We start from the raw sequence: 13,539 nt of genomic DNA on the forward strand, positions 1-13,539 counted from the left end.
AGAGGGATCTAAGAGGATAACCAGGAAACTGGAGGGGGTGGAGCAGCGCCCGGCCCGTGGCAAATCTGGCCTGGGCCCACTGTGGGCAGGGGCCACAAAGATTAACATCTCCGCGGAACAGGGCATTCTCAGCTTCTGCGCCCAGGCTGTGGAATTCTCTTCCTCGGGATGTTCTCGTGGCGCCAACGCTAGCGTCAGGCTAAAGCCGCCCTTTTTACTCGTGCTTTTATTAATGTTTGAGTCTGGATGTGTGTTCCTCCGCTCTGTGTTTTTAGCTGGTTATGACCCTCTGGGGTCTCATATTTTAACTATTCATACTTTAAATGTGCATATATCTTTGTATTTTTTGGTTTGTTTTTGTAAGCAGCCTTGAATATTTTAAAGAGAAAGGCGGAGTAAACATATTGAAATAAAATCAATACATAAAAAGCAGCCCCCACCCACGGCAGGGTGGGCACATGGGCCGCTCAAGCCCAGCCGTGCTGGAGTGTCCCCCGCCCCCGTGAATCCGTTAACTGGTTCACTCTCATGTTTAACCAGGTAACTAGTGAAAGAGGGTTTGACACCCCCACCTCCCGCTTCGCTTCAGGCCCCTGTCAGCGGGGGAGTCCAAGCAGGGCCCCCGAGCCGTTCCGGCTGCACCTCCCGCCCCCGCCCCGCTCAGTGCCTGCTGCCTCGGGGAGCTGAACCCCACGGGGACCAGCCCAGGCCGCGCGCCCACGGCTGGAACGTCTCCGCAGGGCGATGGAAGCAGGGAACTCCCAACGGTGGAGCCGTTTCCTCCCTGTCACTGGTCACTGCGCGTTGTGCTCCGCCAGCCCTGGCTGGAAGCTGCAGAGCAGAGCCCCTTCTAGGAGAGCGGAAAAACCACTGAGGCAATGGATGATGCTGAGTTTCCTTTATTGCGCGGGCAGGGGGATGGGCAGCGACGCTGCTGGGGCCAGGCCATGGAGGCGGGATGGGAAGGTGGCTCCGTGCGGGGCTCTGCTCGTGGGAGCGAACAGCAAACGGGACTCAGCTCCTGTCCGCGCTGGGCGCCGCTGAGCAATCAGCACGGTCCATAATAGGCAAAGCAAAGGCTGCCGAGCTTCTGACTGCAGGGAGAGAGACACAGAGCGCAGGGCTGTTACTGGGAGGGAGGCCGAGCCCACGAAACTTCAGGAGCCACCTGCATTTTTGGTCAGTCTCTAAGGGGCCGCAGGACCAGGGTTTTTTAAGTCCTTTGAGGGCATGTCTAGACTGCATCCCTCTGTCGGCAGAGGGGCGCAGATTGGGCAGATCGACAATGCAAATGAGGCAGGGATTTAAATATCCAGTGCCTAATTTGCATAAAAATGGCTGCCGCATTTTGCCAACTCAGCACTTTGTCGGCCAAAGGCGGCAGTCTAGAGGGGGATCTGTCGAGAAAGAAAGCCTTTTTCGACAGAACCCTTATGCCACCCGCAAGGAGGTTTACAGGATCTGTCGAAAATGGCTTTGTTTCTCCGCAGACCCCTTCTAGACTGCTGCTTTTTGCCGACAACGTGCTGAGTCGGCAAAACGCAGGGGCCATTTTTATGGAAATTAGGCATGTGATATTTAAATCCCTGCCTCATTTGCAATGTCGACCTGCCTCATTGGCATCCCTCTGCCGACAGAGGGATGCAGTCTAGACATGCCCTTAGTTACAGACTAACAGAGCTCCCCCGCCCCCCGAGGGTAACTGGCAGGGCCTCCTTTGGCTCAGTCGCCAGGGCCCGTTGGCTGGCAGGGGCACTGGACAAACACGTGGCCAGGCTCTAGGCGGCGCAGACCGACGGGCGCAGGCCGGGGTGAGCGGCAGCACAGCTGCGCTGGGGATTTTACGAACGGGACGCTCGCCGTGGGACTCACAAGACGGCGGCGCAGAAGAAGCATTCGTTGGCGTAGGTGAGGCCATCGGTGCCGCAGACGGGATCGTAGATCTTGGGGCAGGCTCGCGGCGGTGTCTTGTACTTACTGCAGAAGCCCTACAGAGATCATCAGGAGTGCTATTACTGTCTGCATTTCTGTGGTGCCCCGATGCTTCCCCCCCCGCCCGCTCCCATGGGGTGGGCGATCTCTGAACACAGGGAAGGGACAGCCCCTGCCCCATGGAGCGCCCTGTGTCTAACCCTGTCCCCTGTCTCTGCTGAACTTCTGACCGACTGACCGCCCGGGTCCCCTCGCGCTGCCAGGCGGAGCTGAGCCATCTCCCTGGTGCGAGACGCTCCAGAGCCCTCGTCACACGTTGTGTGCGCGAAGGGGCATCTCCTGACAGGGGATACTCAGACAGAAAAACCTTCACGCACTTGTGGGACTCTCCCCTCTCCTGCTGTGTCTCAGAGTCGCTCCCTGCTCTTCCCACAGGCCCATCCTCGCCTGCCCTGGGCAACAGCGCATGGGATCCGCCCCTCGGCCCACGTGGCTCGTGTCTCCCCTGCTGTCAGACACCCCTGGCTAGCTCAGGTCTGTTGACTTGGGGTCGGGCTGCTGTGTAGACAGTAGGATTTGGGCTGGAGACTACACTGCAGAGCCCTACGATGGGGGAAGATCCCAGAGCCTGAACCTCTACAGTCATTTTTAGCCCTGCAGCCAAAGGCCGGTGAGCCCAAGTAATTACTCGGTCAAGCCATGGCCAAGCCAGGGGTGTTTCTTTCTGACCTAGACATACCCGGAGAGCTCAGATCCAGAGATTCCCCTCTCCCCTCACTAAGCCACGAGGCAGAGTCTGCTCCTGTTTGGACCTCTGACCTCTGGCACGTTTCTGACCCAGAGCTCATGCTCCTTGTGATGCTACAACCCAGAGATGGGGGAAGCGACTCTTCATGAACAGGGAGGGGTTTCAACTTACCTCATCAGCCTTGCTACCAGCATCTACAACAAAACCCAGAGAGAAACAACACCGTGAAGGGAAATGTTGGAAGGAAAGTCCGTTACAAACATGCCTCCCTGTGTCAGACATGGCCTGGAGCTTCCTCACCGGCACAGAAATCGTAGCTGACGGGTCTCACTCACGACTCTTCTGCTAGCACCCCCAGAAGGAAGTCTGCTTTTTTTGCAACAGTGTCACACCATTGACTCATATTTAGCTTGTGGGCCACCATGACTGCCAGATCCCATCCCTCCATGCGCCTCCCAGGCTGGCATCTCCTTTGTTGCAACTGATTGGTCCTTTTCTGCATTTCACCCTATCGGGACCATTTCGCCAGTTTGCTTCCCGCGGCTCCCTTTGGCTAGAACCGGCAAACCGGAGCCATTGGGGGCCATGAGGCCTCCTGGCCTCAGAGCCTTTAGGGAAACAGAGGCACGGGCCTGCCGGTGGCCTTCCCAAAGAGGTCCCTGGCCCATTAGCCAGGCGCTAACCCCATGCCCCTGGCCAACAGCCTCTGGAAGAAAACACAGATGCCAAGGGAAATGTCACGGGGAAATCAGCTGAAACCTTCATCTGTGCCAAGGACAATGGAGTGTGGGAAGGTTCCTGCCCCCCCCCATCCCATTGCTGTGACAGACCCACAGAGGGTAACGCGCCCAGGGTCACCCCTGCAGTCCCAGGCCGGCAGTGAGTTGCTCCCCAGGCGTCTGCAGCTCCCCGACCGGCATCTGCATAAAGGCCCCTCGTGGCCCCTCACTCGCATCTTTCCCCGGGAAACTGCCTCTGCAGCGAGCCCCTTCCCCTGCCGCGTCCTGGCCCCCAAGCGCCCGGAGCTGGTGCTGAGCTGGCTTCTCACAGCCCAGCCCCGCGGGCTGTCAGGCCAGAGCTCTGGGCAGGCCCCAGCCACCTACTCACCCAGACAGCTGAGCAGGAGTCCCAGGGCGAGGAGCACGGCGAGAGCAGCTGTCTTCATGGTGGCCATGGTTCGTGGCTCTGCACAGTCGGTTACTGCGGCGCTCGGCAGATGTTCTCGCAGTGCAGCCCAGGGGTGGAGATCTCATATATAGAGACTAGAGGTTGGCTCTCCATGAAACTGCCACTGATTCTGGAAACCGTTCCAGCCAATGGCCATTCTCTGCTCCTCATTCATGATGTCTGGTTGGGCCTCTATCCGAGATGCACATTTGTCGTCTTGCGATTGGTTGGTTGACACTTGCCAACGGAGGACAAAGCATTAACGGACAATAGCAAGCCATCCTTCCATGCATGAGAGCTGTCATTGTCCCACGGGCACAGGGGTTTGCATGAAGAGCAGCCGTTCCCCAGCCTGAACCGAGACAATCGCACATTCCTGGATGTGTGTAGATAGGACAAGAATGTGGCTGTCTAGATGCCTTTGGGGACAGCAACAAAGAGTAGCCAAGGAAGGTTAAACTGCCCTGACGTACTCTGCATCAGCCTTTGTCTAGCTTGTTGCTCCAGTGCACAGGTTCTTTACATTCAATCGGGTGTGTCCAGGGCTCTGTCGGTGGCTGAGAACCACCAACTTGCATCCCTGTCACATTCCTCTTTGCAGTCCCGCACCAGAAACCGGCCTATGCCAGGGTCCCTGTACGGTCTGTCTGTACAACAGTGGGGCACGTAGATCTTGTCCAACTTGCAGCCAATGTGTTAATGGAGAGAGAGACGGTCCCCGCGCTGGGGCAGCAGATGGCTGGGCTGGGTCCAAAGGAGCTGGCCAGGCAGTGGCTGCACAGGAGGGCAGCACGGACACCTGGCGGAGGAACCCCTCGGCTGTGTAATTGTGCAGCCGTAGTACCCCGGGTGTTTGCAGGTTGTTCAGGTCGTACAGAGATGCTCCAAGTAGCTAAGTGGGTGCATGTTCTTGGGCAGCCACTGAGAGCAGGATCCACCCCCCCAGTGCTTGGAGCACAGACAGCCGGACGCCGAGGAGCCGGGCGACCACACCCGACACCCGGCAGTAGGGGTGCAGCGCTCCAGAGCGGCGGGTGCAGAACCCACTCCGGGGAGCTGCATGCAGATCCTCTGAGAGGAAAGGCAATGAGAGGGGTCCTGACGGGCACGTTGCCAGTGCTGCACTTTCTATCCCCTGGCCAGGCCGCACAATCCCTCCTCCAAGGCCGGCAAATGATGCCAGCGGGAGCCTGGCCCTACCGCCCGAAGCCGCACCCCTTCCCTCCAGACCGTGTGCCTTCAGCAACCTCTCCCCTCCCCACAGTCAAGCCTCGCCCAGCCCAGCTGAGGGGGGCTGCCGTGAGGTGTGGCCCCTTCCTCAAGGAGCAGCCCCAGCCCCTCCCGTGCGGTGGGGCAGCACAGGCAGTTTTGGGAAGGCAATGACTTCCCTTGCCTCCATACCCCGCTGGCCATGAACTCTGCAAGAGCTGGTGTGACACAGGAGGGCGGCGTCCACCCCTTGGCCAGGGCAAATACAGCCTGGGAAAGAATCCAGCTGTGCGTGTTTGCTAAGCAATGGTGCGGGAGGTGGCAGCAGGGTCCCTGCCATGGCGGCTGAGCAGAGAACTTGTCCCCATGCAGGGATCGGCTGGTGAAAGGTCAAAGCAGAATGGGTCGGAAAGGGTCAGGCTCAGGGACCACACCAGGGTTTGCTCATCGGGTCTCCCGCAGGCAAAGCCCTGGCAGCAGGTGAGGTGAGAATTGCCAGCCCGAGGCTCCCGGACGGCATGTGACTGGCTGTTGCACTTTCTCTTCTCGTGATCTCTGCTCTGCAGGCTGCCCCACAGGTGACTCATGGTAGCACTTGGGAGGGTCACCATCGCCCTATCCCCGGCCAAAGCTTGGATTGCTAAGTGGCGTGCCCCCGCCTGGCCCTCTGGGTGGCACTCCCTGCGCATGCACCCCGCCCCGGCAGCACCCGTCACCACTGGGCTGCAGAGAGCCCGGGTCAGACCCTGGAGAGCAGGGTCCCTCCTTGGAAAGGGGAAAAAACTTCCACCAGGACAACGGATTCCACTGAGTTTCCTTTATTGCGATGCTGCCAGGAGCCGGGCCGTACAGGTGGGACGGGAACGGGGCTCCGTGCAGGCATCTGCTCGTGGGAGCAGGCAGCAAATGGGGCTCAGCTCCCTGGTAGCGCTCAGCACCCGGAGGATTCAGCATTTTCCGTAATACGCAGCACGAAGCCTGCCACGCTGACCCCTGGAGGGAAAGAGAGACAAGAGCTCAGGGAGGGCAACTTTCTGTAGGGCCTCATTCACCAGGGCCCGTTGGCTGGCAGGAGCACGGGACAGGCACTTGCCCCAGGCTCCAGGCCGACAGGCGCAGGCAGGGCCGTGAGCGACCGCACAACTGCATTGGAGTTTCTACCGAGGGGCCGCTAGCTCTGTGACTTACAAGGAGGCAGCGCAAAAGTAGCACTTGTTGCTGTACGTCTTGCCATCGGTGCCGCAGATGGGGCTGTACTCCATGGTGCACACCTGTGGAGGCGCTGAGTACTCGCTGCAGAACCCCTGCAGAGAACATCACATTGCTCTTAGCGTCATTGTCTGCACTGCAGCAGTGCCCTGACACCCCCGTCCCTCAACGGGGCGAGACGTGCTCTGAACACCGGGGAAGGGACAGCCCCTGCCCTGGGACTCGCAGTGTCTCACCCTCTCCCCTTTCTCTGCTGGTCTTCTGACCAACTGACTGACTGCCCGGGTGCCCTCTCGCTGCCAGGAGGAGCCGAGCCCCTCTCCCTGGTGCAACAGCGCGGGGAATCCATCCCTCGGGGCACGTGGCTTGTGTCTCCTCTGCAGTCAGACACCCCTGGCTAGCTCAGGTCAGCTGACTTGGGCTCGGGCTGCACAACTGCTGTGCGGACATTTGGGTGTGGTGGCCTGGACAGCTGCACACCAATCATTAGTCCTACAGACCAAGCGCTGCAAGCCTGAGTCAGCTAGCTCCTTCCAGCCATGGCCAGGCCGTGGGTGTTTTGTTCCAGTGTAAATGCACTGAGCACGACTCAGCTCCAGAGATTCACCTTTCCCCATCCAGGGCCGGGGCAGAGTCTGCTCTTGCTGTGAGCCATGAGTTCTAGCACGTTTCTAGCCCAGAGACTGGTCTCTGGGATGCTACAAACCAGGGATTGGGTAAAGTGACTGTGAATGAACAGGGAGAGTTTGACCTACCTTACCACGCTGTCCAGCAGCATCTAGAACAAAACCCAGACAGACACGACACAATGAAGAGAAATGTTGGAGGGAAAGTCAGTTAAAACATTCATCCCTGCCTAGGACAAGACATGCAGCTTCCTAACCAGCACAGGAAGCCCTGGTAGGAAGTGTCTTGCTTACAACACTCCCGCTCACAGAAAGTTGTTCGCTTGTTTTGTAACAGGGTTATCCTGCAGACTCTTATTTAACTTGTGGTCCACTGTGATCCCAGATCGTGTTCCCCAGCACTTCTTCCTACACAGCATGGGTGCAACTGGTTGTTCCTTCCTAAGCAGAATACTTTGCTTTTCTCCTGATTGATTTCATCCTATTTACCTGAGACTTTTTTTGCAGTTTGCCCAGCTCATTTTGAATTTTATTTTTATCCTCCAGGGCACTTGCAACCCCTCCTAGCTTGGTATTATCCACAAACTTTATGAATATAGTCTCCAGGCCATTATCGAAATCACTGATGGAGAGATTCAACAGAACCAGATCAAGGGCTGATCTTTGGGGGACTCCCGTTTGGTTTTACTGTGAGCCACTAATAACTACTCTCGAGGAGGGATTTTTCAACCAGGTGTGCTCCCACCTTATAATAGCTCCATCAAGGATTTGGTTATGAGAAGATCTTGCAAGACAGTATCAAAAGCCTTTCTAACGTCCAGCTATGTCACATCTACCGCTTCCCCCTTCCACAGGGGCTGCCCTGTCCGAGATAGCTATTAGGTTGGTTTGACAAGACTTGCTCTTGACAAATCCATGCTGCCTCTTACTTGTCACCTCTTCATCTTCTAGGTATTTGCAGACTGATTGCTTAATCATTTGCTCCATTGTCTTGCCAGGTACTGACGTTAAACTGACTGCTCAGGAATTCCACCAGTCTCAGAGAGGTAAACATGTTAGTCTGTATCTGAAAAAATAACCAGGAGTTCTGTGGTGCCTTAAAGAGGAACAGATTTCTTTGGGCATTAGCTTTCGTGGGTAAAACCCGCTTCATCAGAGGCACGGGAATCTCACCGTTTTCTTAATCCCGTGTTAAATCAACACCTATGTGTCAGTCCCATCGTTTAGCTTTCGAAACACAATCCTCTGCCACTTGAGCTGAAGGACTAGTCCTGTGAGCTACCAGCTCTAGTAATCCCCCGATGTCCTTTCACAGCTACCTGCAGCCACCTAAAGCAGTGGAAGCAGGATTAGACCCATGGTAACCCCAGCAAAAACAGCTAACGGCTTGGCGTCAATAGGCCTGTTACGGAGCAGTGCATGTCAGAGACACTTCATGCCACCGCTGCCTTTTTGCCATTCGGTTTCCCGTCACTGCTCTGGTACCAGCCTCTCTCAGACTCCAGTTCAGGTGTCTTTGTTGTTCCCTGATCTCTCTCTAAGTGCGAGGGGCTTCCTGGTCTTGCTCATTAGGGGCTCTCTTCAGATACAGGTGAGCTGGTCTTCAGCAATCAGATTCCAAAGAGCCAGCCTGAGCAGCAAGGGTGAAACTGGACCCTCTGCCACAGTGAGCAACCTGCTTGTCTCACTCTGGCGTTCTTGTGTGTGCTCCTAGGAATAAACTGGGGGGACACTGCAAGCTTCCAGAGAGAGAGCTTTACATTCCAGTTTCACATCAGTGTGCACATAACGAGGCACATTCACCCCTGCACTCCACAAAGGCTGTCTGATCCATCCAGGGACACTGCCCAGCAAATACCAGAATACCAACACTGGTGTCTCAGGAGCTCTGTCACAAGATCCATGATCCACAACAGCCATAAAAACCTACGCGGCTGTCGCCAATCTCTCTTTTTTACGTCGGTGTGTCTTAAAACCTAAGTCATAGCAACGCATTGTGTTGTCTCAGCTGTCTGTCTCTTAACAAAACTGCCTCCGGTTCACTAAGCCCTCAGTACCCCAAGGAGATCTGGTTAACGAGGTCTTCAGCATCGCAAACTAGGGGTTAAGAAAAAGGCAAGTGTTTGGAAAGGCTCTAAGCCCTCTTGAATTCTATTATGGCAGCACCGTAGATCTTGTCATGCTAATTCAGTATCTTTGAATTCCATTGAAACAGGGCATGAGGCAATGCCTAGGTTACAAAAGCTAGGACAAAACGTTTCTGACCTACTCTCTGACCTACTTCTCTGACCTACTCTCTCAACCAGAACCGTAGCTCAGGAGAAATTCAGCTGCTCAGGGGATCACAGGGATGTTGGATTTCTAGGGGCTGGGAGCTTTTTGAGCTGCCTCAGTTGCTGGCAGAGTCATGGGTCTCCCAGCCAGAGAACCCCTGGAACCGCCCTTCAGAGCCATGGGATCAGGCCGGGCAGTCGGAGCTCATGGAACCAGCCTGCTACTCCATGTCAGGATGGTGCAGGGGCAGCTCAGAAATAAACCAGCTACACTAGCCTCAGTGGTGGGATACAAACCCCGGTACAAGTCAGAGTGAGGCCGACCCCGTCCTTCCAGGGCAGAGGTATCAGGGCAGGGCTCAGTGACTCACCCAAGTAGAGGCAGGAGAGGGCCAGAGAGAAGAGCAGAACGGCTGCTGTGATCTTCATGGCGAGGCGGCTGTCTGGTCTGCACTGGGCTCTCGGTGCTCTGCTCCGTTGGTAAACACCACAGACTGAGCCCTACAATCAAAAGGGTGCCGGAGAACCTGCCTGCAGGATGACATCATCCTAAAAAGTCATTCACAGCTCCCAGGCTCTCAAGGGCAATTGCAAGCTGTCAACAAGCTTTTCTCTACAAGTGGATTCCAGGGCAGGTAGGAAGACTTGCAAGTCACACCCTTGGTGTGGTGACTATGGGAGCCGTGCTGTGGGCACATAGCAACCAATGCGCCTTCTAATCTTTTCCATCCATGTGCAAAATACATTGTTATGTGCACGGAGGCATGTGCAAATGTGCCCCCTGGGACAGACGCAGACCAGCTGGCTGCTGCACACTGATGCAGGGAAAACATACTGGGGCTTGGGTGAACAGCTTTCTCTTCTCTGAGTAAAGGAAACCTAACTGGCACCTGGGGTCAATTAGAGCTTGCTAGAAGCTACAGGCTGACTAGACACCTGCAGCCCATTGAGGCCTGTGGGGCTGCTTTAAAAGGGCTGCCCCCAGGTTAGGGAGCAGGAGGGAAAGAGTGAAGGACAGGAGGGAGGAAGAGCTGCATGGGGATGAGCTGGGGATGACGAGCAGGTACCAAAGGGAAGGTGCTGGGAGGGATCGTTTGGGGAAGTGGCCCAGGGAAAAGCTCTCAGAGTGCGAGTGTCCATAACCCTGCATGTTGTTGCTGCCTGAGCGTCCCTGAGCCGGGACCCGGACTAGTGGGTGGGTCTGGGTTCCCCTCAGCCCTTCCCCCGGCATCTCAACCTCTGTCCTGAGAAGGGAGATCAGGGCTCCAGGGTATTTGACCTCATACTTATGAACTATCCTGTGGTGAGGATGGCTCCGTAGGCTGTGGCTCCTGCCTCTAGTAAAGAGAAAGAGGCTGTATGGAGGCCACAGCGAGCCCGAGGCGGACACTAGCCACCAGGAGTGTGAGACCCCCGGGGAATAGCCGGAGCTTTGCCACAACCCCCAGTGGAACCAAATACCAGGCTGTGGGCTCCCTGCTAATCGGCCGGGCAGCATCAGAATTTCTCCTGAGCAGCCGCACAAGCGTCCTGTTTACAGGGAACTCTGAGGGCTGCCCCAGCCTGGGCGTTCCTGTTTGACGTGACTGTGAGTGTGGACCGTACGGCCCTTGCTGGGAGTTAAAGGTGCTGCCCAGCAAACCCCCTGACAGTTGCCGTGTTACCAGCCACAGGGCCCAGCAGCGGGGGCAGAGCTGGCTGTCAGTGACTGTCGTACTGTCTGGATCTTGCCAGTATTCCGCATGGAGCCGGTGCTTGGAAACTCATTCCAATGGCCTGAGACCCCAACAAGCTGTTTGCAGTGTCCTGACACTCCAGGACTTCAGTTCATGCCTTTTCCCAGATGTGCGCCCTGCTGGGGGGGACGACCCTGGAGTTGATACGGCACCTGGAGATCCCTGTGTCCAGCTGAGCCCCCTTTCAGGCAGCTTCGCAGTGGTGCCGCGCCATTAATGGCCAGGACGCAGGTCAGGCGCTGACCCTGCAGCTCCCGGTGATGCCTGGGATCAGTGCCCAGTTCCCTGCTCGGCCAGACGTGAGCCAGCCTGCTCTCGGGAGATGCCCTTGGCTTTGTGTCTGCACCTCCTGACCAGCCCAGCTACTCAGCCCCACTCTGGGCCGCTGGGCCACTTTGGGGGCAGAGTTAGCTCAATTTTGACTTGGGGACCAGCCTGGGTGATGCTGGACACCCCGGAGAAGCTCTATGAGCTGTTCAAGATCCAACCAATCAGACTAATACAAATGATTAAGAACATAAGCAATGTTCTTAAGAGATTCTGTCTCCTTCGGTTGGTCCTGCTCACCTTCTCCAGGGCAGCACAAATGCTGCATTGAATGTCGGACTTCCTAGCCAGGGATATCTAAGGCCCCCAGTTCAAAGGGAGATGAGCAGAGATTTTTTTTCTAACCATTTGCAATAGGAGGTTATTTCTTCCTGGGTTGTTACCCCTGGAATATTCTGTTTCCAGCCACCCAGTGACTAGCCATTCTTTGGAGAGGAAAGTGTCTTTTTCCATAAGTTATGGTTGACTGAACACATGCTCTCTCCTTCCCTTCCCTTCCCTTCCCTTCCCTTCCCTTCCCTTGGGAGCAGAGATATTTGGGTTTCAAAGCTTGTGTTCATATCATCTTGGAGGCAGCAGAGGAATGGTAGGGAGAGCCTCACTTCATGCCCTTTGCGGAATTGAAGCAGGGCCTCTGAGAAGATACTGAGGTACCGACAATGTGTCCAGGTACATGGCACAACTACTCATTCTTCTTCGAGTGATGTCCCCGTGGGTGCTCCACTGTTGGGGTCGGGTCATCCTGGCTCTGCAGCTCGGAGTTTTCATGAGCAATAGTCAACCAAACCACGCATACACGGCATGCGCTTTGGGCTGTTCGCACCCTTTCGATCTCTCACGTGGTCCAGGTCTCGCCAGTTCCTTCTTCGCCTCCCACAGTCACAGACGGAGCGAGCCTTCTCACAGAATCCTATCGGGAGTTAAGAACATTTGAATTAGCATTTATACTTAGTCATAGTTAGAATAGTTCTGAGTTTATAGTTAGTTGTTTCCTTTTTTCAAAAAAAGTTTCTCTTATATTAGTTGACAGTGTAGTAGCTATGCTAGGCTCCTCCGGTTTTAAGAAGTGCGCCACATGCCAAGACGCAAGGCCTGCTTCAGATAGCCATGCCGAATGTATTAAGTGCTTGGTTCTGCCATGGAGGCAGGAGACTGGACTTGATGACCTCTCGAGGTTCCTTCCAGTCCTAGTATTCTATGATTCTATGATTAAGTGCCTCAGAAATGCGTCCATTGTGCCAAACTCACTGTAAGAGCACGTATGAACAGAGAAATGAGGCTGAAAAGGATCCTTTTTGACAAGGCATTACAACCAGTGGAGCTACCCCAGCCAGCCTCAACTCCATGGTTTCCTAGGGCTGACAAAAGGAAACCCATCGTGCCATAGTCGGCTCCAGCTGGAAAAATAGCTTCACCAGCCCGTTCCCTACCATCGGCCATCTCAGCCCAAGTAAGTGTAGGTGATAAACCTGGCACGTCTGGTACCATCACATCCAGGTATAAATCGGTTTCAGAACTGAAATCCCAGCAAAAATCTTCATCGATGCCATCAACGGTCGTAACGATCTGTCGCTTGGCACCACCGCTGACCACAGTGACCACCACAGTACCGACGGCACTGGCACCATCTGTATTGGTGCCGCAAACACGCGTGCCTACTACATCGGCACCTGCGACCTTGGCACCGGCAGCATCGGCATCACCATCGCCACCTCCTACATCATCACGGGCAGTATCGGCACCGTACGCACCATCCAGCCCCTCCACACTGAAGAAAGCAACCCAGAAGTCCGATCTCCCTGTACAGCTGAGTCCGGAACCACTATGATTATGGCTACCCTTGCTGCCACAGTCATCCAGTATCTTGTGCCCCTACAGTTTCTCCTCAACCTTCTCCTACACAGCAACTAGCAGTCACACCTCCTAACACTCCCTTTATGGCTCATCATTCAGAACCAGAAGAGAGTCAACTTTCAGATGTGGAGGAACACCCACCAGATGTTTCACCAACAGAACAGTCCTCCTCACCCCCTGATGAGGTGGTTATACCTGGGGGCCAATCTCCTCCAGATGACCTGAAGCAATTTCAGGAGCTCTTCAAGAGAGTGTCTGCATCTCAAGACATACAACTAAGTGAGGTACCAGAGAAGCAACACTGGCTTCTCAAAAACCTTCAGCCCTCGCAATGAGGAGGCTATTATGGAATTCGTGGATAAGATATGTCAGACCCCAGCCTCAGGACCACCAACTAATAAACAGGCTGACAAGAGGTACTTTGTCCCTCCAAAAAGGGCTGATTTTTTATTTACTTA

General features: G+C 55.4%; 2 protein-coding genes across 3 annotated transcripts; both read right to left on the reverse strand.

The window, feature by feature from the left end:
* Positions 1–893: 893 nt before the first annotated feature.
* LOC102456901 (ovomucoid-like) lies at positions 894–4,792 on the reverse strand. The gene is made up of 4 exons (XM_006110207.4): positions 3,788–4,792; positions 2,852–2,874; positions 1,873–1,988; positions 894–1,094 (listed from the first exon to the last, which is right to left on the reverse strand). Exons 1-4 carry the CDS (start codon positions 3,852–3,854, stop codon positions 1,049–1,051), a joined length of 252 nt encoding a protein of 83 aa, XP_006110269.2. The 5' UTR covers positions 3,855–4,792; the 3' UTR covers positions 894–1,048.
* A 1,066-nt stretch (positions 4,793–5,858) lies between these two features.
* On the reverse strand, positions 5,859–9,765 carry LOC142818759 (ovomucoid-like). Of its 2 annotated transcripts, XM_075900660.1 has the most exons (5): positions 9,536–9,765; positions 7,821–7,957; positions 7,021–7,043; positions 6,245–6,360; positions 5,859–6,049 (listed from the first exon to the last, which is right to left on the reverse strand). In XM_075900660.1, the coding sequence occupies exons 2-5, from the start codon at positions 7,876–7,878 to the stop codon at positions 6,004–6,006; spliced, it is 243 nt and encodes an 80-aa protein (XP_075756775.1). In that variant the 5' UTR covers positions 7,879–7,957; positions 9,536–9,765; the 3' UTR covers positions 5,859–6,003. The 2 variants fall into 2 exon arrangements, with proteins under 2 accessions (XP_075756775.1, XP_075756774.1); XM_075900659.1 differs by lacking the exon at positions 7,821–7,957 and having other exon boundaries at positions 9,536–9,742.
* Between the last annotated feature and the right edge of the window lie 3,774 nt (positions 9,766–13,539).

The sequence above is a fragment of the Pelodiscus sinensis genome, chromosome 17 (assembly GCF_049634645.1).
Source record: "Pelodiscus sinensis isolate JC-2024 chromosome 17, ASM4963464v1, whole genome shotgun sequence".
NCBI lineage: Eukaryota > Metazoa > Chordata > Testudines > Trionychidae > Pelodiscus > Pelodiscus sinensis.